We start from the raw sequence: 23990 nt of genomic DNA, 5'->3' as shown, positions 1-23990 counted from the left end.
AGGCGTTATGTGGATGTTATTGTTAGGAATTGTATTGGCAAAATAGTTTTTAATCAATTTTATCTTGGTTTTAGTGCTTCTTTACCTCTTCTCCATGATGGCTTCCTGTTGTCCAAACGGGAGTGTTCATTTTGTGTGTCTGTTGTTCTGCTTTCTGTAGTGTTTGCAATAAACCAAGTGGAACAGGATCGCCATGTTTCGAAACAGTCTCAAGATGCTTCTTACAGGAGGGAAGTCAAACCGCAAAAACAGGTCCAGCGGTAAGTAATCGTCACCTCCTTGTGCATGGTAATGCTGGCACTATTGAAACCCTTCCTTTCCTGTGCTTTGGTCTTAGCAGGACTTTCTTCTTGTTAATGAGCAGATGTACTCAGCTGACGATCTTGTAGACTCCAAACATCATTATACTTCATTTTAATGTTGTGCTCTACTTTTAATTTGAAACTATATGTATTTTAAAATGTATGCAAACCATCATCTGGTTTTATTGGGGAGATAAGATGCAGGGAAAACCAAATAAGAGTTCTACATAATCTTGCAGTAAACAAGCATCAAGGTTCACATTTCATCTATGGAAAGTAAGATTTTTTTCTTTTTCTTCTTAGATGTCTATGATAACTTGTGGCTTAATTACAGCCCAAATTTGTGAGGGCAGCAGCAATTTCTTTTAAGCTTTTATTTATAAACAGGAGGGAGAGTGAGGAATGGGAATAGTTGAAATTAAGGGAGAAATTGCCCAAATTTAGTCATCATTTATGTCAATTTCTTATTTCCATCTTCTCAGGAAAGGAGTTTACAATTAGTATTGGTTCATGTAGCTTGGCCTGTTTCATCCATGACACGGATTGGGGAGATTGTAATTGTAAAACAAAACATCACAAAAATATTGATAGGCTTTAAAAATGTTTTTGTTAAACTTTTGTATTTTTTTCCAGAAACAGAGTGTTGGCAGGATAAGAGCTTTTAATTAAATCCTTCATTTTGGATTTTAAAGCCATCTGGCAGCACATTTGAAATATTTTGGGATACAGTGTCTATTAGTGCTCGTGCATCTGTGTTAATGTGGATGTTTATGTTATGGATGTTCATACGGATGTTCCTTGAGAAACCAAGGGTGAGGATGAGGAAGCACAGTGGCGGTAAAGGCAGTGGGAAAATGGGCTGTTTTCCCTTGGTTTTAGCGAGTTTCTCTGTGCTGCTTGCTGCCAGAATTTGGCCATCGTTAGTAGCCCGTGGTGTCTGTGTTGTATTTGGGGAAGCAGAGCTGGGGGCTGTGCTGCTGCTGTTGCCTCAGGCCTTGTACAGCAGCGCTCTCTTACTGCAGGCTCTGCTGCCACTCGTGGGGTGTTGGTCAGTCCTGGAGGGGTTCTGGGAAGTTCAGGCGTGCATTGTAGTCTTGTAGTTGCTGTGGATCTCAAAGTCTGGTCTGCAGAGGCACCGGATGGATCCAGGCCTGAGGTGATGGCTGTGCATTGCTTTTATGGAGATTCCCTTCCCGTAGGAACTGCTCAATCTCTTGTAGCAGGAGTGGTTACTGTGAGGGAGGTACCTGCGTGAAAAGACAGGTTTGGGGAAGGCATGTGAGCAGATGGCCCCATCCTCTTGTGATTTGTGTCACATTTACTCTTTAAAATAAAAGTCCTTTGGTGATACCTTTAAAAAACTGTACACAGACAAATCACCTTAAGTTGTGATTTCTGTACAAAGGCCTCTTTTTGTCAGATGTGCTGTTAACAGGCCTTAGTATTCCTTCTGGCTTATCTCCCAGAAGCAATATTAAGGCTTTTGTATATGCCAAGCTCTGCAAATGCATGTTTCTTATTTTGTGAATGAAAAATGTCAGTTCTGAAGTACCAAGATTCTGCAGTCTGGTTTTGCGCAAAGCAGAAGAGGAGATGGGTTTTCATATTCATATATTGAAAAATGGTATGACAGAATTGAATTGATGAGGTTCTCTCTAATGCCTAGTGACTGTACTGTGTATTTAATTTACTGCAATTCTGCCCTTGAAATAAGTTGCTTTATTGAGAAGTTTTATTAAACATTCTTCAGGGCAAGAGAGGGAATGGGAAAATGAGATGATCAGGTTTGTTATATTGTTTTTACTAAGTGGCAAACATCACTGCACTCCATAATAATTTTTCAGATAGTTGTTAATCTTCCAGATTCTTATATTGCATTAGATGAATTCATTGCTGCCTAGATTTTTTAAAGATAAATATATTTAAGTCTGTATTTCTTTGCAACAAAATAAGGAAAAAAAATCAGTAAATCTTATGTGTACATTTCCGCATCACATGCGGTACTGTAAGCCTGAAACTTGCTATATTTATTTGCCCTGCAGTTCTGGCGAACTACAAATTTGATACTTTAAAAGCAGATTAAAATTACCCAACAATATACAAAAGGCATTTGTTGCCCTGTCACTGCCAGGATCGTGATGAATTCTCCCATGCTCTTGAATAGAGTGGTTTGGGGTGGAAGGGAGCTTAAATGTCCAGTCCCATCCTCCTGCCGTGGGCAGGGACACCTTTCACTACACCAGGTTTCTCCAAGCCCCATCCAGCCTGGCCTGGGGCACTCCAGGGATGGGGCAGCCACAGCTTCTCTGGGCAGCCTGGGCCAAGGCTTCACCACCCTCACAGTAAGTGCAGCTGTCTTTCAGCAGCTGGGTCCGGGTATTTCATCCTCTGGAATACTTTCACGTGGTCGGCGCTGTCCTTCAGCAGTCCCCCAGCAGTATTCCCTTCACTGGTGGGTTTTGTCGTGGCGCTTTCTGTGGGGACGTAGGTGGGACACTGCAGGTTTTGGTTTTTTTCTCATTCAAGGGCTCTAAAAAGGTTATGTGTTTTTTGAAATTTTAAAATTTTGTTTATCATTAACATGATTTAGAGTGCAAATTCGAAGCTGGAACTTAAGCTTACCTGATGGCTTTGTGCCCCATGACCTCAGAGCTACGCCCATCTCTGAGAGCTGTGAACAAACAAAATCCTGAGCTCCATGATGGGAAAATCAACTGTTGGAGGTTTCAGGTGTGCCACGTATTGAGCCTGAATCTCATGGGTTGGTGGCTCACTCAGATATCTCTGTGAAATTCTACTGTGTCCTCTTTTCCTACACTCCAGTCATTTTGCATTCCAGTGTGGGAATAAACCTTTGAAGCAAGGTTAAAGGTATTGTGTTCTTTTCTTGGGGAATCCAAAGGAGCAGACTGGCCTTTGAAATTCCTGTGCTTTGCTGTGTCTTTCATTTGCAGTAGCTCTTGACAAACAGGAACAGTGGAGTTAAGCTAATGATTCCTAGATGAGATGTGGCTTCGATAATTCTTTGTGATTAAAAGAACACTGGTAGTGATAACAGTAAAATGCCATCTTAGTTTTTGTCCTTTAGAAACTGCTGAGCAACTTCAATGAGAAGTATGGGTAACATTTATTTTACCTCAATTATGGTGGCTTTTCCCCTTTGCTGCTCGATGGTGTTGTGTTTCAGGAACTCACAAAGTATTTATAAAAGAAGAATACAATTACATGCATCTGAATGGGCAGTTACATACAGTAGTGCCAATTAAATTAATTTCTACTGCAGCATCAGCCTCTGTAATTCCTGTGATTAGTTCTGGGTGTCCTTTCAGAGCTCTGGTGCTGGGGTTTCATAATATGTGCTCTGGACACAGAGTGCTCAGTGCACATGTGTGTGCACATACTTAATGTGCATATCTTAATGTGTTGTCTTAAGAAAAATTCTCCTGTGACTCGAGCACTCAGGACGTTTTACAGTAATGCTTTGAGGACACAATATGCCTGCAACAGTGTTTTGATTAGGTTGGGGTTTTTTTCTGATATAAATGGATATTTCACAAAGCTGCCAGATAGCAGCATCTCTGGTGCTAAAATGGGATCTCAGTATAGTTACAGATTACCTTTGTTTTTCCAGTGTAAATTAACTTAGAGCTACACAGGCATACAAGCTTTCTGATTAGTTTCTATCCAGAGTTATATTACTTAAGATGTGTTTGTTTTAAAGTTTGAAACAGGACTATGTTTTTCTCCATCCTGTTATTCCTTCTGGATGAAGATCCAGCAGGATTGTTGTGACTGGAGCCCTATGGCTAGGGCAAGCAGGTGTATTAACCTGCAGACAGGCAAAGCTGCTGCTGCTGCTTGTAAGAAGTGCTTGTGGCTTCCTCCCCCTAATTCAGTTCTTCCAGGGCGATTCATTCTCTGAATGCAGAGACTACAGTTCAGAGGCTCTCTGCTGTTTTCACTTGTGTTTATCTAGGACCTGTCTTATATTTATCTGCAGTTTTCTTGCTTGCATTAATCATTCCTTGCTTTGGGTGTATATTGAGGTAGTGCACATCAAATCAGACCACTTGTATTCATTCCAGTATCCTGTTAGGGAAGTAAGTCCAGGTAATGGATCCAGTCATTCCACCTATGACAGTTAGCCTTTTTAAGCAGATGGACTATTTCCCTCTTCCATTATCGCACTCAATTAACATCTCTGTAAGAGTTTGGATTCTCTTTAGAACCTGGTAAAATTCAGCTGCAAAAGTGCAGATTTTGTTTGGTTTTGTATTTCACTTCACTTTTTGAGGAAGCCCAAGAATTTGTGCTGTTAATTTCTGATACAGGCCGAGATAAAAGTAACATTAAATGAAAGAAAAAAACAGGGAGGAGGGGGAACAAAAAACAAAAAAAACCCTGCTACCAAAACAAACAAACAAAACCCCAAACAAACAAAATCAAACAAAAAAACCCAAACAAAACACCCCACACACAAACGAAACAAGGCAAGTACTTTAAAATCTGAGTATCCAAGGCATATAATCCATAGCCCAAGGGGTCTGCTATTCTCTTCTGAGTTAGTCAGGAATTACATCTTGCTTGTTCTTAACTATAAAATGCACAGTTTTTATCTGGAACTTCCCGGCCAGGAGCCTGTCTGTCATTCAGAATATTTTGGTGCAGGGTTTTAAAAAACCTCTTCTTTCCTGGTTCACAGAAGACCCAATTACTTCTCACTTCCAAGATATTTATAGGGCTTTTTGGAACCTGCCACTTTATATTTTTATTCCAGGACTGAAAGGGCCCCTGTCAAATGCTCTTCTCCTTCGATTCCTGCCTTTCAAAGATAAAAGGCATTTCTGTGAAGGTCTCATTTCTTCTTGGCCAGATCTCTCTGTACTTTCTCAGCTATCTGATCTCTTTTGGAAGTCTGAGGATAACTTTTATCTCAGAAGAGTTAAAGGGTCACAATTGCTTTTTCAATTTCATTTCTGAAAGAAGTTGCTGAGTGATGAGATCCAGTTGGTGGATCCTATAGATGTCAGATAATTTAAGAAAGTGTTAGAAGTGAGGTATTAAAAGACCCATCATGTGCTGTGGTCCTGAATACTGACTGTATCCACATGTTCAAGGTATTCCATCCAAATAATAATTTGAATCCTGTTCTTCCACAAAGATGGCTGGTTTTTCATAAATCCATTTTTAAACAAGGCTTGAGTATGTTGTCAAATCATCTGACCACAGTAATGTTCGTCCTTGAGTTGGTTTAGCATGAACTGACCTTTTATGAAAGTTTGTTTTGCATTTATGTAATTCAGTGTTTTCCTTCTGCTGAAGGCAGTATATCAGGAAGATCTATATGTACACAGGCGTGCTGTTTGGTTCCTGGTATTCTGATTTATTTGATCAAAATTTGTCTTGTTCATGTACCAAACTCTCTTCCCAGACAAACACACGATGTTTGGACAATGAAGCTGCTTCTCTCCTGTATTACTATGGTAGAGGGAATTTTAGCAGCCTATATTAGAATAAAATGTCTTTATTTCCTTCTAATTCACAAATATAAGACAAGATTTTCACAGTGTGACCATCACCAACTCTAAGAACATGTGCCGAGCCGAAACGGCCCCCCTGAGTCTCCTTTTCTCCAGGCTGGGCCCTTTCCCAGCTCCCTTGGCCGCTCCTGGGGCTCCATTCCCTTCTCTGGACCTGCTCTTTCTTGGAGTGGAGACCCTAGAACACAAGGCACAGGACTCGTATTTTGGATACGGGTGGAATTTCATGGTGTTACTCCCATTTTCTGACAGATTTGTGATGAAATATTGGTGCTTTACTGGGCCAGTAGAGGGAGCAGGAGTTTTCCATCAAACCCCATCGACATTCCTGTGCTGATGTGCAAAGGAGATGAAGCTACAAATGACCTTGTCTTCTCTTATTCAACATAAAAAAGATATTCAAGCAGAATATACACACTAGCTTCAAAAGGAAATAATAGCAATTTGAGGGATTTGTTCAGCCAAACTGTTGGGGAAGTGGAATGTTCTCTCCAGAATGTCTGAGAAGACCTTAAAGATTTGTATATCTGTAATAGTTTAAAAATCCAGTCAAATCTTTTGACAAAATAATGTTTATTTCAGTGAATTCAACATTTTCATCTGGAAAATCAGTAATAAATCAATATGAGTGTTCACTCATACAGTGTGGAAGCAGCATTCCCAGACAAAATGAAACAAACCCTACTGTACTTAGTGTCTGTTACCCAGCTCCATTTTCATCACACTCCCCTTAATATAATTAATCCCTGTTAGTCTTGATGTGCTCTTTCTTAAATCTCCATCCAAGATATGAGATGTTTCCATATTGCATTTTCCCCCAGTTCCTAAAGAGGAATAGTATTTATATTCAGTGTTGCTTGTCCCTGGGCGGTATTAGTGTAGATTCTTCCAGTTGTTTATTACATTGACAGATGTTGAGTCTGTACTGGTCCATTTCAGGATTATATTCCAAGTATGACTAATGTTTTTATTTTTGAGGGATTTTTACAATCAGCACTGTAGGTGTGAAGTGGCTGCTTTTCCAAGGTGTGCGTTCTACTTGGTTCACATAAAGCATTTCTTGCCTGCAGGAAGTACCTGTGCCAGGTGGGAGGGATAACTCTGCAATTCCATCATTAAATTCTCTTTTTGGAGTTGCAGTTGCTCTTCCTTTTTCTTTTTTTTCCTTAAGGAAGAGTAAATGTCTATAACTTACTAATACTTCTAATGGAAAAATCATCTTTGCTTTGGGAGAGGATTGACTTTTAAGCTGCACCTTTTCAGGAGTTTCTCCTCCTCAGCCCCTTCTACTGCTCACACAAACTTCACCTCTCAGCATGTCTGTGAGGACTATTTTTTTAATATCAGATATATTTTTAGATAACTCACGGATAATTTTTGCTGGAGCTTCCATCTATAACTGACCTATTTGAAGGAATTGTGGAAATTTTTGCAGCAAGATCTTTCTGAAGTGGAAGGATTTATGTTTCCCTTTATATAATTTTCTTTTTGAGGGTATAGCAGCCGACCCATATTCTCTTAGCATACAAAAAACCTTCAAAACCTGAGCAAGGTATGATTTTATTAGAAGCTTTGGTAAGGTGTCCATATCTCGGCAGAACAAACTTTTTGTCATCTAAATAGGTTTGAAAAATCTTCTTCAGATGAATTCAGAATGATTATCAGCCATCACTTCTCTGAGAATCTGTTATTGATTTGCTGATAGTAGACAAAACTAATCTGTTGAACTGGACCTTTCAACTATTCTTAGAGTAAGGAATAAAGATCATGGATTATCTCAGGATTCCAACATACAGATTTAAAAAGAGGCTTTTAATTTATGTTTGTGAGGGGTTTTTTTGTTATGATTTCAAATGACACAATTTAATTGTATACTAAATATAGTCTGCTTTCAGCTTCTGTTAAACCACTTTCTTTCCCCGATACCACAAGAGTTAATAGTGCATTTAAATGATTATTTCATCATATTGTTCTTATCTGATTTGTATGATTGAGTCATCCATTTACTTTTTTAAGTTATTCCTTGATGTTGTTCATGGTGAAATGCTCTAATCATTGAGGTGCCAACACTGTTTTATTCAAAGGCATAAAAAGCAGTGGAAAGTATTCTTGGTGGTGTTTATACCTTGTTAATTTAGAAATTTGAGTTTTTAACTGCATCTGTTCTTTTAATTACTATGTTCCATGAACAAAACATGTTTCAAAGTTTACAGCAATGCTGTGTTATTCAATATGGACACCTAGAAAAGCTTCAGGGGATCCCAGTGCTAGAATGTAGGAAACCTGGAATTCTGGGTGTCTAAATATCACAGCTGCCTTAGTTCTCTGTGGTGATCCCAGTGGCTGATAAAAGATCCTGAGTTAGGAAGTGTCTTCTTAAAGCTGCCCTGCAGATTACAAGCCCACTCACACCTTACAAAGGAATATCCAGCTATTCCTTCTCTCTTCTCTCAAAAGAACTTTGTGTCACCTTGCCCAAGACACGTCCCTGTTCCTTCCATGTGCTATTTGCACTGTTGTTGCTGTTTGTACAACCAGCACCATTTACCTCTTTCCTTGACATACTCAGAGAGCAGATCATCCCTACAAATGGATGGGAGGTGGTGAAAATAGAGCTTCTTATTCTCTGAAGGAGAATAGTCAGGGGAACTGTGCTCTGGGTTCCTGCCCCTTCAACCCTGCCCTGGAAAGGCTGGGGCAGGGAAAGGCTGGGAGCTGCACCTGGAAGCACTTCAGACAGTTAGACCCCAGAGAGACAAAAATCAAATGAAACAGTGGCCACTTCAGAAGTACATAATGACACTGAAAGGGCCTTTACATAATAATTTGCTCATTAATTCAAGCTAGTTTTCTGAATTTTCTTTCTGTCTTCCTAAGACAAGTGTTTCCCATATGAAATGTCTCAGCACGTTCATATTCAGTTGCAGAAAGGTACCATATACTGACTCTGAGCTTTTGGTTCTGTATTTTCTAAACCCACATTTAAACTAAACAGGAATGGCTCGTTTGGTCACAGTGGGACAAGCTTAAGCTGAAAGATAATTTGCTTTTTTCTAACGATCCAGTTTTTAGTTGGGATAAATAAATGCCTTGGATTTTAGCCATTTAAAAAGAAGTATTTAAAAGTCCACAATCTCACTGGCCCAGGTTACCTGGAAATTGTGACTGCCCCATCCCAGGAAGGCTGGACAGGATCTGAACTGCTCGGTCCAGTGAAGGTGCAGAGTTCAGAGGGGGTCTCTGAGCAGGAGACACCCAGTGGCAATATTGATGTCCTTGTTGGCAGTAACCTGTGGGCTCATTGATGGCATTCGTTTTTCCCTGATGTGACATAGGAAACTCCTTTGTGTCTCTCCGTCCAGCTGTATCATCACTGTTTGTATTTTAGTTACATAGTTATGCTGGTTTTAAAATTATGAATGAAATACACTGTATAATTTCCAAATATTATTTGCAACCCAATTTTTTACTCTTTTGTCATGAAGTCATCTTCCCACATCAAAATAAAAAAAAGAAGGATTGTTGGGTTTGATTTACATGCTCAGTATAGGTGTCTCTGGATAAAAGAGTCACTTGATGTTAATAGAAACAAGGATGCCACTTTTTCTGTATGAAATTACCCCAGATTAGAAGTACCTGCATTTTCCAGTGACAAGTAACAGCTTCTGAGATGATGAAGGTACAGATCTATATCACTGATATCTGAATTTACTTAGGATTCATTTTGTTCTGGAATAACTCAGATGTTGGTGTATATGATTTCTGATTTCCTATATGTGCCAGGGAGAAACCCCATTTGTACTTGTGTCTGAAATTGCTGGGCAGGAATGCTGACAGTGTCTCTTGTAGGAATAGGACTTAAGTTAATAAATTTATTATGACAAGGGTGTTTTCTTGCTGTGTTTTTTGTACAAGCTGCCAACACTGTAGGCATTAACTTCAGGTTTCCAAGTACTGATGAAATAAAAATAAACACAAACGTACTTGAAGAGGCAAAGAATTTTTTTTTTAATCTACAGTCCCTCTAAGAAGTCTTTTGACCTCTGACCACTGGGTTGGTTTTTTTGTTGGTTTGTTGTTTTGGGTTTTTTTTTCTGTGGATTTTCGTAACTAATAAGCAATATGGGGAATTAATGTAGGATATCCCACAAGAAGGCAATGGACCTTTACATTTTGAGTCCATTTATCATTGAATTGCAGAATGGTTTGGGTTGGCAAGGGAGCTCAAAGCCCATCCAGTGCCACCCCTGCCATGGCAGGGACACCTCCCACTGTCCCAGGTGCTCCAAGCCCAATGTCCAGCCTGGCCCTGGGCACTGCCAGGGATCCAGGAGCAAGCCACAGCTGCTCTGGGCAATCTGTCAGGAAGTGTGTGTGTTGTCATGCACAGTCCATGCTCTGCTCCTTAGGAGAGGAAGGTTTTGCCATCAAAATGTAGCAGGAGGAGGTAGAGAAGAAAAGTGTCAACTTTTGGAAGGTGCTGAGGCGTTTTAGCATCATACTCACTGGTTGATGCTTCCCCTGGATCTGTGTTAGAGCTCCCTTGATAAACCAAGCAAATCCTCCATTCCTGCTCTGCCCAAATGGCTTTCCTTGAAGATAAATGGATGGACTTCAGTATGTTTATGAGTTGCTAAAGCCTCTTAAGCCAAATTGTTGTTTGTACCAACCACAGTGTGGCCACAGGACCTGGACAGTGCCCATCCCCTGTGCTGGTTGCAGAGAGGCACCTCAATTGTTGTGTCCAGTTCTGAGCCCCTCATGGCAAGACATTGAGGGTCTGGAGAGTGTCCAGAGAATGGAATGGAGCTGGGAAGGGGCTGGAGCCCCAGGAGGGGCTGAGGGAGCTGGGAAGGGGCTCAGCCTGGAGAAAAGGAGGCTCAGGGAGAATTTCTGTCTCTGCACAACTCCCTGCCAGGAAGGGACAGGCAGGGTAGGTCGGGCTCTGCTCCAGGGAACAGGGACAGGAGGAGAGGGAACGGCTCAAGGCTTGGCAGGGGAGGCTCAGGGTGGATATCATGAGGAATTTCTGCACAGAAGGGGTACTCAAACATTGGAAGGGGCTGCCCAGGGAGCTGGTGGAGTCTCCATTCCTGGAGGCATCCAGGGAGCAACTAGATGTGGCACTCAGTGCTCTGGTCTGTTAAAAAGGTGAGGATCAATCACAGGTTGGACTTGATGATCTGGAAGGTTTTTTCCAACCCTACTGATTCTGTGCTAAGGGATTCAACATGTTGGAAAGTGATTAGGGAGCTGGAACTTAATGATATGGTGATTAGTAACTCAGGTCTGTGCTATGGTTCCATCAGTCAAAGTATTCCACCATCAACACCCACAGCCATTCCTGTATCTCTCCCCTGCACCCTGACACTCCCACCAGGGAGTAATTTTCATGGGGGTCGATGTTTTATTCTATTACTAATTTAATGCAGCTCTCTAACATTTTTAGTTATCATAATAATTCATATCATACTGATTTTAATCATAACACTAATTCTATTTCTAACCATAACACCGATTTTTACAACAGTACTAATTTTATAGATTATTATTATTATTATTATTATTATTATTATTATTATTATTATTATTATTAATAATAATAATAATAATAATAATAATAATAATAATAATAATAATAATTATAGTTTTATAATAGAATTAATCATAGCATAATAATAATTTGTGGTGGTGGTGCATATTGTTTCTGAGGCAGAAAAATGCTCCCAGACTAAATAACCAGGAAGGACTTTTGATTAAAATAATTGTTTTCAGTACCAGACTGGGGTCCCTCTTCTCTCCTGCTCCGGCTAGGGAGCAGTTTGCCCCTTTCCAGGCCCATCTCACCCTGGGAGAGCAGCAGGGGGATCATGTGGCACGTGTCATTTCTTAGCTGGAATCCATCGGGAATGCTGAGAACAAGATTTGCGGCTCCCTCTCCTGCGCCGGCACCGCTGCGGCAGGGTCCAGGGTCGGGCTCAGCAGCGGCTCCTGCAGCGGCAGTGCCGGCAGCTCCAGGATCCTCCTGGAGGGCTCTAGCCCCTGGAGCTGTTTGATTTATTTATTCTGAGATTTTTTTTCCTCTGTGTCTCTGTTTTGGGAGCACAGTGGCAGTTGGGAGCCACCTCTTCAGACGCTGTGCTGTGCACACAGGGATGCTTCTGCAGGGATGCTGGGCTGCGCTGCAGTCGGATCCGTCCCTAACAGCTTGACTGGCTTTGTGTGAGTCTTCCACCTTTTCCAGATACAGTTTTGATACTATATGGATTTAAACTATTGATTTATCAGCTTTTACAGTGGAGTGTGCTCTGACAATTGCTGTGAGTGCAGCATCACATCCGATGCAGTCGGTTCCTGCTGCAGATTCCCCAGCATGCGTGCAGCAGCCTCATCCACCCTTGGATTCTGCTGCCTTAAAAATTGCTTTGTCAAATCAGAGATCTTGAGAGACGTTTAGTAACGGTGTGTGTTTTGAAGGCCTTTTAATTAAAAGGAAAGCAGAAATATTGGGCTGCTGGCACTTGATTTTATATGAAACTTGTTATGTTTGTTTTAAAGAGAATAGTGGCAGGAGGTGCTGACAGAGGTGATGCCAGAGGTGCTGTGGGATTTACTGACATCAGATGTGCTGGTGCTGATGCATCTGGCTCCTCTTTACAGGGTTGTGGTGCTTTGTGCAGGGGATTTGTTTAGGAATGCTGAAATCTTGAGATTTTCTTTCCCTGTCAGAGTAGTCGGTTCAAAGAATCCAGCTGTGTGTATTGGGGAGGATTTGTTGTGTCATTGGTTTTAATGGAGAACTGGTGGAATGGGGATGAGGGGAGAAGAGGAAGTAGGAGTGTTTCTCAGACCTGACTACAGCAGGAGAGGCTGCACTCTGCTGATCCTGTGACTAATCACATCTTTTAGATCCCTCCATCTCTTTGTAACTGAGAGAGAGAGTTAATAGCCATGACTGTTTACTCTGTTCTTGCCATAGAATCAGGCACTCAGAATCCTTGTCAGGTTTCTGACCTGTGTCCAGCATCCCAGATGGACAGATGCTGGACACTGATGAGACAGCAGCATTCAAAAACTAAAATAATGTCTAATAGTTAATGGATTTTCTTAACACTGAGAATTTTAAAAGACCACAGAAGTTTTTCTACCTTTCAAATGAGATGCAAGAGAATATGAATTACTGAGTCAATATTTACAATATTATTTGCTTCCCTAGTGGCATTTGATTATTTTCTCTTTTGCACAACAACTTCTGTAAAGCTCCTTAGACGGGTTCATCTCAGTGTCTGCTGAACTTTATTTTAAATTAACATGGATAGCTGTGTTCTCTAGCAATGATTTCACAACCGATTTACTTCTGGTGACCTATTTTAGCTGTTGCATTGAAGGATTTGTCAATAACTTGGGTGTTTCAGCACACTGGCAGTCATTACAGCAACTGAGTTGATTGAACGTCAGGAGTGATGCTGTCCACAGATGTTGTCTGAATAGTAGGTCATGTCTATAAACTATAGCTATTGCTAAAGCGAATACCAACAACTTCCTAAAATCATGCATAAATAAAATAACCAGGAGTGTTGCTGCAGTGACAGAGTCCCAATGCCCACACAGAGGTGAATGTAAATACAAGCACTTGGAAGTTCAAAAAATGTGAGAATTAATATTGCCTTAGAAACAGTAATCAACCCTTTTTTGCATGTACAGTGAGATAACTTCATAATTACCTGTGGTATTGTTCCTTGCTACTGTGCTCCTCCACTGCTGGGAGCAGATTGTGCTTAATGTTTTGATTTGTAGTGAAGAAAAAAAGAATTAAATAGTTCAGTTATTCAGCTCTTAACTGTGGCTGTTCTTTCCATCCTCGATTTCCCCCAGGCTCCACCTTTGCTGCAGCCAATACCAAATGCAGCAGCAGTTGTATGCTGACTGAAGATTTAATATCTGCTGAGTCATCTGATTTATTTTTCCCCATTCGCTAAATTCGCATTTTGGAATTTAATTTACTGTGAGCTTTCTTTCCCCCTTAATATGTTGTATAACTTGTAGAGAGATCCATCCCAGACTCCTGACTCCTGTTCTTCTTCTCCAACCCAATGGCTTTGACAGCCTGGTGTCACCATTTTGTGTCACTCCATTGAGTGGTGGAGCATTTTGGGGAGCAGGACCCCAGATCTCCTGTCCCCCAGCCCTCACTTTGCCATGGCCTGTTCTCAAGGCTGGGTTTGACACACCTGGCTAACTGTACAGCAGAGGTGTTGTCTTTCCACATGAGCAGGGAGGTTGATTCATAGAATCATCAGGAATCTCAGGATGGTTTCGGTTGGAAGGGACCTTAAATCTCATCCAGTTCCACCCACCAAGCCCCGTGTAGCTTGGTGTCAAAAACTTGGAAGAATGATGAAACTTCCAGGGAGGGAGTTTGTCTTTTGCTGATGATCATGTGTCTTTGGATAAGTACAGGGCTTTACTCCTGATTTTAGTACTGGGACTTTCTTGTCTTTTGAGATGTTTAGTCCTTACAGTTATTTTGGATTTGGATTTATGTTCGCAGCTCAAAACGGTTTTCTCCATGACTTAGGTAGAAGTTGTCTGTGGAGACTCCTTAGGGATGATGATGGTGATGATGATGATATCCATGTGCACAGCCATGCCGAAACTAACACTGGGTGTTACTACCAAAAATACAGTCAAGGCTCTGTTAGTGCCCTTGACTGTAGGAAGGTTCAGTGCAGTTAATTCCAAGAGATCATCTCCGGGCTAATAAAAGCTCCTTTGGACAAATCCCAGTTGCAGTTGTGTTTGCAGTGTGACATCCTTCTGGCAACCATAATGTAAAAGGGAACTGGGCAAGTGTTGTGGCCTGTGGCCTCCCTGGCATTTGGCAGCTGATGGCTTGTGGGGTGGGTGCAGCTCATTTAAAATCAGGATTCTGGGCTGCTGTAGCCAGATGACCTTCACATGCTGCTGCTGCTGTGTGAGCAGGGCAGGATGCAGAGGTGACAGAAATGGCCTGTTGGCATACATTTAAGGTGCCTGAGCATTGCTTCAGGAAGACTGAGGGCTGGGAGCATTTCAGCAACGGAAGAGGGAACAGAAAACCTCTCCTGGCTTGGGCTGTGATTCCTCTCTTTTTGGGGGTGGGGGTGCACTGAAATTTTTGGTTCACATTTTAGTTCTGCTCTTGTGCTGCAATTCCCAACCTCCCATCAAGTCAGACATAGCTCATGTGTAGCAGGAGTTGATAAAGTTAAATTATGGTGTAACCAGCCCCTCCAAGATTCTATAGAGCTATCCAGAGATATAAATATATCAAAATGCAGTTGCTTTTAGTATCATCAGAACACATCAATGCTAAACAGACTATTGAGTTTTTAAACAGCTATTTAAGAAGTCAGTTATTTCAAAACTATTTTTAGAGATTTTAAAAGCTTCCTCTGCTATAAGGACTAAGAACTGCTGAAATACAGCCTGCATTTGAAATCCCTGGGTTTACTTTTTCCCAACCTCCGGAGATGGGCTTCTTCTTGCTCTCAGGTGCCAGAGACTCCATATACTAAAGCATCTGTATTATGGGTGTTTCTGTTGTTTCTAATCTGGTCAGTTGATCAATGAAGAGCAGCCTGTAATTAATTGTATAATATTGTACACAGTGTCCCACTTTGCATTTACCCAGATAGATTTGGGATTTGTTGACTGTAGCTGCTTTCCTAAACACTTTCAAGAGGATGTAATAAGCAGTTTTGTTCTTCCAAGCCTTCCTGATTTTTTATTAGACAAATAATTTTAAAGGGACACCATTTCAAATTTTCTATTTCATTTTTTTCTCTTTATTCCAATGTTTAATTTTTTAATTTTTTTATAAAACAGTCCAAAGTGAAGGAACTCTTTGAAGATGCACAGTTTGGTTTTTATCTCATTCAGATGTCTGTGGGATCAATAGGAACAAGTATAAACCTTCCTTCTATCCTGAGGACCTCATGGATTTCATTGGAGTGAGCTGGGGCAGAGGTGGAAGGAGCAGCAGAGTCAAGCAGCAGTGTGCCCAGTTTCAGTCTGCCAGAGGGACCCTTTGTCCTGCTGTTCCCCCGAGATAGGTGATGGGCCTCAAGGAAAAGTTGCATCTGCCTGACCTTTCCACTATGATGTTCTACTTGTGCTGTTTTGGTTCTCGTGCAGATGGAGGGAACGAGGAGCCACCAGACCGAAGACAGGCAAGTGTAGACTCCCGTCAGAGCCGAGCTGGGCAAGGTAAAACCTGAGTGTTGTTCTGCCTCTGGGACTCGTCTCATGTGTTCGCCTTTGGTTCCTCCCACGTGTTGTGTTTCTCGTCAGACTGTGTGACCTGGCAGACTTTGTACCCATCGTTATTACCCACACCGAAGTACTGAGATTGACAAAGCAGAGCGGCTGAAGGAGTTCAGCCTGATTCCTGGCGCAGCCCAGGAGGAGCTGCAGAGCCGCGGGATCTCCGTGCTGCAGCCAGAGGGGCAGAGTGTTCTGCTGTTTGAGCTGGTGCTGCTGGAATTCTTCAGCACATACCATCTCAAACCAACATTTGCTTTCCAGGTTTCTACTTGCCTTCCCCTGATGTCACAGGGGGAACCTGGCAGGTTCACCATAACCAGGTTGTCCTTCCTTAAGCCCTGGGATGCAATGGAGAAGGACCTGTGTGTCCCCATCTGGGGGATGAACAGTCCCACGTTATATCCTCTGCTTTGGTTTGTTTCATCCCACAGCAAGAGGGCAAAAGGTCCAAGGAAGAAAGTACTAAAAACAGGGTTTATGTTCTTCAAATAACAACCCAACAGACTCTTTTGTTGAGTATCCATCACTCAGAGTAGGTTTGATGGTTGGTTAACACCACACAGAGCCGTGTAATGGGGATTTCTGTCCCTGACAGCAGCAGGTCTTAGATCTGTGCTGGCTTATGTGTCCTTTGAAGCAGCTTTACTTAGTTTTAAGCATTTTCTCATTTGTGGGGGTTGTAAAAATGCTGTATTCTCACACATTGAGACTTCGAGACTGAGCAGCATTTTTTTGAAGTAGGGCTCTAGTAGGTTCTATGCACATTGACTTATTCTCTCTTTGGGATTGCAACAATAATTTTCATTTCATTTAGGCTCAAGCCTGTTGTTGTCATGGTGTTCTAATGACTTATTATGGGGGCATCTTCTCCAGAGAATTGTCCTTTTTTTGGCAGTGTTCCAGTGTTGCCTGAGTGAGATGATTTTGAGTCAATGAAGCTGTGATCAGAGTTAGGGGGATCGGAATTGGTAGCTAAAACCCTGAATCTCTGAAGTGTCAACTGCTCTGTTCACATAGGATCTTTCAATTACTGTATTTAAATTTATTATTTTAAATTTTATTCTTTTAAAGTGAAATTAGGAAGGAACCAGGGATTTACAGCTGCACATATCCCATGGCAGCTTGCGTACAGGGAGCAGTGCTGTGGCTGTTCTCTCCCGTTCTGAGCTCAGATGAAGTTGTTGCTGTGTAACTCTGTGCTGGAGGCTGAGCTTCGCTCTGCCCTGCATCCCTGGCGTGTTCTTCCTTGTGTTTGCCTTGTGTCCAGTGGTTTCTGGTTATGGGACAGAGCAGCTCAGGTGCAGCCGCTGCTGGGACCTACCTGAACACATTCTGTTCTCTCAGGTTCCCTTTCAACCCATCTGTTCTGGATCTGTGCTGCCGTGGGAAAGGCATGGGTTTTGGCAGAGTTAAGAGGGGATTTTTTTTCTTTGCAAATCCTTGCCCAAAAATCACCAATCTGTACCTCTTCACTTTGGTGACTGTGACTGAAGGAACTGTAGTAACTAGCAAGAAGTTTCAGTGTGAGAGGGAATATAAGGGGAAAAAGTAAAAAAGCTTCCAAGTTCTTGGAGCAACAAGCTTCTGAGCTAAATATTTCCATTTGGATCAGTGAATGCAATTGTAGAGGCAGGCTTTCTGTAGCATGGAAGGAGATGTCTCTCTTCTCTATCTATGCATTTTCCCCAACTTTTCCCAGCTCTGTATCCATCACTTGAAATCTGTGCTGATGGGTATTTTTCATGGTGGTGAAGTTTATTATCCTTGGATAAAGCATCCAGCTGAAGTGGGGCAGTTGTCTTCCTGCTGTCTGACCTTCCGTATTACTGTGTGTGATGCTCAAGTGTCTTCAAAGCCTCATTGGCAGGACAAGAGGAAGCACCCTTAAGGAATGGTTTAGTGATGATGCTGGGCTGATGGTTGGGCTTGATGATCTTAAAGGTCTTTCCAGCCTGAATGATGATGTGATAGTCTTGTAAAACTCCAAGAAATAGTTTATTAGTTCAAATATGCACTCTGCAGAAACATTTTATTTAAATATATTATATAAGCAAACAGTTAAAGTTCCAGTTCAACCGTCAATGAGCCCTAATTCTAGGGTTTGATAAGCCCAATATTCTTTCTGATCAGAAGAAATTTCAGACTGTTTCAGGGGTTTTGTTTGTGTGTTTATTTACTCTGCTAAGGAGGAGCGAGAAATTTTGGTACGTGTGGAATGAATATAGTACCTTGTGGATGTTTCATGAGTTTACTGTTTTGTTGTAAAGCATTTGAATTTTAGGAGGGAAAGCTTTGCCTACCTATAATTATTTTATTTTTGTATAAGGTACTGCCTTTGATTTTAAGTAGATTGATCTAAGACACTGGGAACTTACACCACAATAACCAGTGAAATGCACATAGACTTGTAAGTCTTTGCCAGACTTCAAGTCTGGGGCAATTGAAATTATTTTCAAGAATCAAAGTCATTGGTAGAAAATCATTTTTTTCATCTGTGGTGCCAAATGTATTTTAAAAACCCATCATGGGGCTTTTTGGATGCTGGTTTTGGCAGCAATGGTAGTTTGTCTTCCCTGACACTCCTGGTGAGGCTGGCCGGGCTGGCAGGGCCTGCAGAGAGCTCTTGGGAACGGAGAGCAAGTTTTGTTTGAGCTGTCAAGCCAGTGTCAGTGAGAAGGGCAGTGGTACTTACTTGGCTGTCATGGAAAGAGTGATACAAAAGTGCTGAGAGACATTCCTGAATGCTGGCACCAGGAATGGATGGATTTTAGCCACCTACAGGTACTACAGCCTTCTAGAACTCTTTGGGATCTGGTCCAGGATTTTTGATGGTTATTTCAACATGGGTTTTTCCACTGATCATAAGCAATATTTTGGGTTGTTCACATTGTACTTGGGAATACAGCTCGTCCGTCATCTTCTCTGAAGTACCATGCATTTGAGGCTCTCACCCTTCTATCTTATTTCCACTCTAGTCCATCTCCCTTTCTGTCCAGGAAGCATTTTCTCTTCTAAACAAACTCTCACAAGCCACTGAGAACAACACAGCTATCCAGTGGAAATCCAGTGAGGAAGGTCTTTATGGAGGGGAAAACATCAATAGGAGCTAAAATCCATCTTGTAACAGTGTGACCCAAGTCTGGCCTTCCCACATCATTGAAATATTAATGAAAAATTAGTGAAGTATTAATGCTAACAGTTTGAGTTGGTTTTGCATGTGAATTATTAGTTGTCTGGGCTAGGTTGTTCATCTTACTGACGAGTGGAGATCCAGGTGTCCTTGACTCCAGGGTTTTTGTATCTGCAACTAATAGGAGGAACCCTGTGGCTCCTGACTCTTGCTGATTTGCAGAACATTCCCTTCACTGTTCATTAATATTGGTTACAATTAGCAACAAGTCCTTTTATTGTTCTGTCTTCACTTGTTCTCATGCTATTCCGTGTATTTCACTGTGGATCTGCAGTGATGCAACCCTCACATGGGCTTTGTGTGTCTCTCGGGAGACTTGGAGCTGGTGGCTGTTTTTAGAGGTGTTTGTTCTTCATTTTATTTGGGTTTTTCAGACTTTTTAGGCTAAAGGTCCTCCTACTGAAATTTAATTTAGATGGGAGGACTTTTATTAGAAACTGACACTCTAAAAACTATGGTCATTATATTGAAAACCGGTGACTCTAAGACTCTGAAGGACAAATAAGAACACTGAAAAAAATTTTTCTTCATGGCTCTGCTGTTCATGTTAGAGAGAGGGGTAGTGGGATTCTCTTTTGAATTTCTTCACGGGAAGTCACACGCATGCAAAGGGAACGAGCAGTTGGCAAGTGAGCTCTGCCCAGGGCTCCCCCCAGCCAACCCTTTTGGAGTGAAGGAAGCAGAATTCTTTCCCTTGCATTCTAACCAATTCATTTTTATTTTCCTCTCCCCATCAGGCACCTCCACAGAGAACGACTGTGCTTTTGAACCTGACTACGCAATTCCGCCGCTCGCAGTGACCGAAGGTATGCAGCACATTCGGATAATGGAGGGCATGTCCCGCTCCCTTCCATCCTCCCCCTTACTCACACATCAGTCTATCAGTGTTCGGCTCCAACCTGTGAAGAAGTTAACTGGTAAGGACTTAAATAAAGTTCACTGGGGCTTTTAAGGTCTGTTAGTGCAAAAATCTGTAAGAAAAAGCTTTGAACAGTTTCTGTATCAAAGTCATTCCCTTGTTTATTACAGCATCTGCTTCAGTCAGACCCGGGGATGGATTGGATTTTTGTGTTTACAGAGAAATCTTTCTTTGCTGAAAAAGGTCTCCTTGGTTTACAAATATTCTCCAGTTTTTGAGAAATTTCTATCAGAGTGCGTTTTAGTTCCACTTTGTTTTGCTGTTTATGTGCAGTTGAGGCATTTCAGTGATTTTACAGATGCTTAAATTTTGAATGTTGAGAGAACATCAGAGAAATGATGAATTTTCACTTTTAGTAAAACTTTTTTTTTTTTTTTTGGTTCATGCATATATTTAGGTACTGCTTTGTTTATCTAACCTGTCTGGACTGTGGTATGAATACTTAGGGCTGGTACGGTAGTGTGATTTTTGAAAATATTTGGAGTCCAACATCCATACAAAAGCCTGAAAAAAAGTACTTCTGCTGGTTTTTGAGAAACTTGCTTCTTGCCTAAAATCTGACTCCCTTCTGTGCCCAGCTTTATGGTCAGCCAGGGTTCTGGGCTTGTGCTGAGGAAAACCTCCAAAACTCTAGATATGATCTGATTTATGTGTACAAAAGGGAGCTTTGATGCACTTGATGTCTTTTGTTTCCTCTGCCCTCTGGTGAAAGGAGAGCTTGGAAAGGATAGGAAGGGATTCTGAGTTGTGACGGAGTCACGATACCATGACTGGGTAGGGCTTGGAGCATATCACTAGTTCCTCAAAAGCCCTGAAATTCCAGCAGTGGCTGTTGCAGGTGGTAATTTAAAGAGGGGGAATGGGTTCAGAGCACAAGAGGGGAGATTTAGGTTGGATATGCAGAAGCAATTCCTGGCTGTGAGGGTGGGCAGCCCTGGCACAGGAGCCCAGAGCAGCTGTGGCTGCCCCTGAATCCCTGGCAGTGCCCAGGGCCACACTGGACATTGGGGTTGGAGCACCTGGGACAGTGGGAGGTGTCTCTGCCCATGGCAGGGGAGGGCTTTCATGTCCTTTCCACCCCAAATCATTCTATAATTCTATGATACTATAATATTTTAAAGTTCCTAATCTGTCTGATTTGTAACCAAGGCAGCTTTTTATCCACAGAAAAGTTTAAATGTCCATTTTTGGTAAAAAAGCCTCGGGAACGCATTCCACAGAATGAGAGTTTTCTACCCAGAGGAGCTAAGATCACTCACTCACATGTTGGTATCTGGGTTTGCTGGGTATGAAGACTTGGCTGGATTCAGAGCATGATAAATATTCCATGTGGGTGCAGTTTTCCACTCTGCTGAATAGTCTGGTGATTAAGAAAAACAAAAACTAAGATCATTGTGGCTGCAAGGGGTGAAGTAATAGTCAGCATAAGTAATCAGCTCTCCCCCTCCTCCCTGTGTCACCTCTTGTTTAGCACTGGCTGAAAACATACTTAAATTAGCACGGTCAACCTCAGTTTGTGTTACTTTTTTTTTTTTTTTTTGCAATAGTGGCTTTATTAACAAAAATAATTTGAAAAATGTATAATAAAGAGAAAGAAAACTCCCCACCCTCCCAGCCCGGGGTAAGTGATGTAAGACACCATTTTGGTTTGTGTCTGCAATAAAATTAGCACTTAAAAGTTACTGTGCTTGTGGCACAAAGAGCCACTGCTGTTGAAACAATGGGCTTAAATATTCTACTGTATATCAAGGGTATGTTACTGCCGACTCAAAGCCATAAGTGTGATGAAAATAATGCAGGTGCTCTGTATACCTGCCTTGAGGACAGCAGTGCTTTCCAGGAGGGTGCTTAGGGATGAATGTATGTAAGTGCTTTTGGGAATTGGTGACAAAAAATATGTGCATTAGGTTAATAAAGGAGATACTGGGCTGAAAGACTCATCTCATGTTTTATACCACTCCTGTGGAATCCACCATGTGCAGAGGGTTTGCACAAAGCCCTGTGCTGCATCCCACTCCTCCTCCTCCTCCTCCTCCTCAGGAAGGAGTGTTCGTTTACATATTGTACATTTATATGCGCAGGGATAATTTTATTCATCACTGCACTTGGCTACTGCTATTTTTTCTATTGAATGACAGATTGCAAGCATTGGGATTCTCTTAGAAGGAGCACGTGTGTGAGTGCCCGTGCAGAGAGTGAGGAGGGGAGAATATTAGCAAGAAATTTAGGAAAGAAATCATGTTTTTGTAACAAAAACATGCCATGGATGTTTCGATTTGGATTCTCAGAGGCCTCATTCTTGCTTTATCCAGTGTGAATTAGTTGCTTCAGTGTCTTCAAAGACATGGTCCTGGGGAACTGGTTTCATTGCAAATCCCCTCTTTGAGAGTGTTCTTCCCTTGTGTTTGGGGAATGTGGGAACTTTCCCTAAGAAAAAAGTTCATATAAATCAGTAGGAATATTCCTATAAATCAGTGGGTTCAGGCAGTTTATAGCAGCCTCTTTCCTAAAAAAATTTACAATTTTCAGTAAATCCTTCAGAGATGGTGAGAGCAGGGCTGAGCAGGATGGAGGCTTGCTCTTCCCAGTGATGCCAGTAAGGACCCAGCACTGTGGATTCATCACCCTCCAGGCCCATTTGGGCTGGGGACCTCCCACACAACATTCCCTGTGCCACCATCACCCACGTCATTTGTACTGCTGGGGACTTGTCTTCTCCCCATCTGTCATGGGGTACCTTTGCATCTCTTGGGAGTAGTCATGAGGAGTGTCACATCTCCCTTCTCTGTGTCTTCAGCAAATGGTTCGATATTCTTTGATGTTAACTGTAATTGTGCGACTTAAAAGCTCAGATCTCTCTACTTGAAAACTTTATTGTTTCTTGATTAGTGGTGAGAAGCCCAGATTAAGGATTGCAGGCCCCAGGACCCCTTGTTCTCTCCAAACTGTTGTACCAGCTCAGCTGGGTGGGAACGTGAGAGATGATGAGGCACGGCATCAGAGGTGGGAGTGCTGGGGGGAAGCTGTCAGTGCTGGCACATGTGGGAAGTGGTGAAGTCACTGCTCCTGGAAGTGCTCAAAAAATGTGTGGCTCTGGCACTTTGACTACATGATTTAGTGTGGAATGTGATTGTGTTGCAAGGTTGATGGTTGGATTTGGTCATCTTCAAGGTCTTTTCCAGCTGTAATAATGAATCTGTGATGTGAGCATGGTGAGGCCCTGGCACAGGGTGCCCAGAGCAGCAGTGGCTGCCCCTGGATCCCTGGCAGTGTCCAAGGCCAGGCTGGACAGGACTTGGAGCGACCTGGGATAGGGAAAGGTGTCCCTGCCCATGGACACGGCAGTGGCAACTGCATAATCTTTAATGTCCCTTGCAACCCAGGCCATTCTGAGATTCTGTGTTTGGAAATAAAATAAACCATCAATGGAAGGATTTCTGATAGTTCAAGTTTCAGTCACTGAGCCCAGGCTCCAGCACTGCAGTGTTGTGGTTGTGCTGGGTGCGACAGTGGCCAGTCTCTCCCTTGCTGTGCATTGTCTGTTTGTGCACCTGCATTAAAGGAAAAGCAGCTGGTGATGATTCTGGTAAATAATGTGTTTTTCCCCAGTGTTTCCCGTGGAATACAAACCTTGGCCTTGCCCACAGCTTGTGATGGCAGATGTGCGTGAGCTGGCTCTCCCTGCTCTGCCATACCTCAGTATGCCTTGGGGGCTCTGCCAGCCTTCCCTTGCC

The 23990-nt window shown here is 42.1% G+C and overlaps 1 protein-coding gene across 7 annotated transcripts in view; it reads left to right on the top strand.

Moving 5' to 3' along the window:
* The window catches only part of TANC2 (tetratricopeptide repeat, ankyrin repeat and coiled-coil containing 2), a 160174-nt gene that overhangs the window by 29681 nt on the left and 106503 nt on the right, over positions 1-23990 (top strand). For 2 of the 7 annotated variants that reach the window (XM_056512109.1, XM_056512116.1), the window contains exons 3-5: positions 161-260; positions 16019-16090; positions 20075-20254. In XM_056512109.1, the coding sequence (XP_056368084.1) occupies positions 194-260; positions 16019-16090; positions 20075-20254 (319 nt within the window). In that variant the 5' untranslated portion in view covers positions 161-193. The remainder of the gene's footprint in view (positions 1-160; positions 261-16018; positions 16091-20074; positions 20255-23990) is intronic. The other 5 variants (XM_056512111.1, XM_056512112.1, XM_056512110.1 and 2 more) reach the window with 5 other exon arrangements.

Source organism: Oenanthe melanoleuca, chromosome 27, assembly GCF_029582105.1.
Source record: "Oenanthe melanoleuca isolate GR-GAL-2019-014 chromosome 27, OMel1.0, whole genome shotgun sequence".
Classification (NCBI taxonomy): Eukaryota; Metazoa; Chordata; class Aves; order Passeriformes; family Muscicapidae; genus Oenanthe; species Oenanthe melanoleuca.
This window is presented reverse-complemented; position numbering and strand designations above follow the sequence as displayed.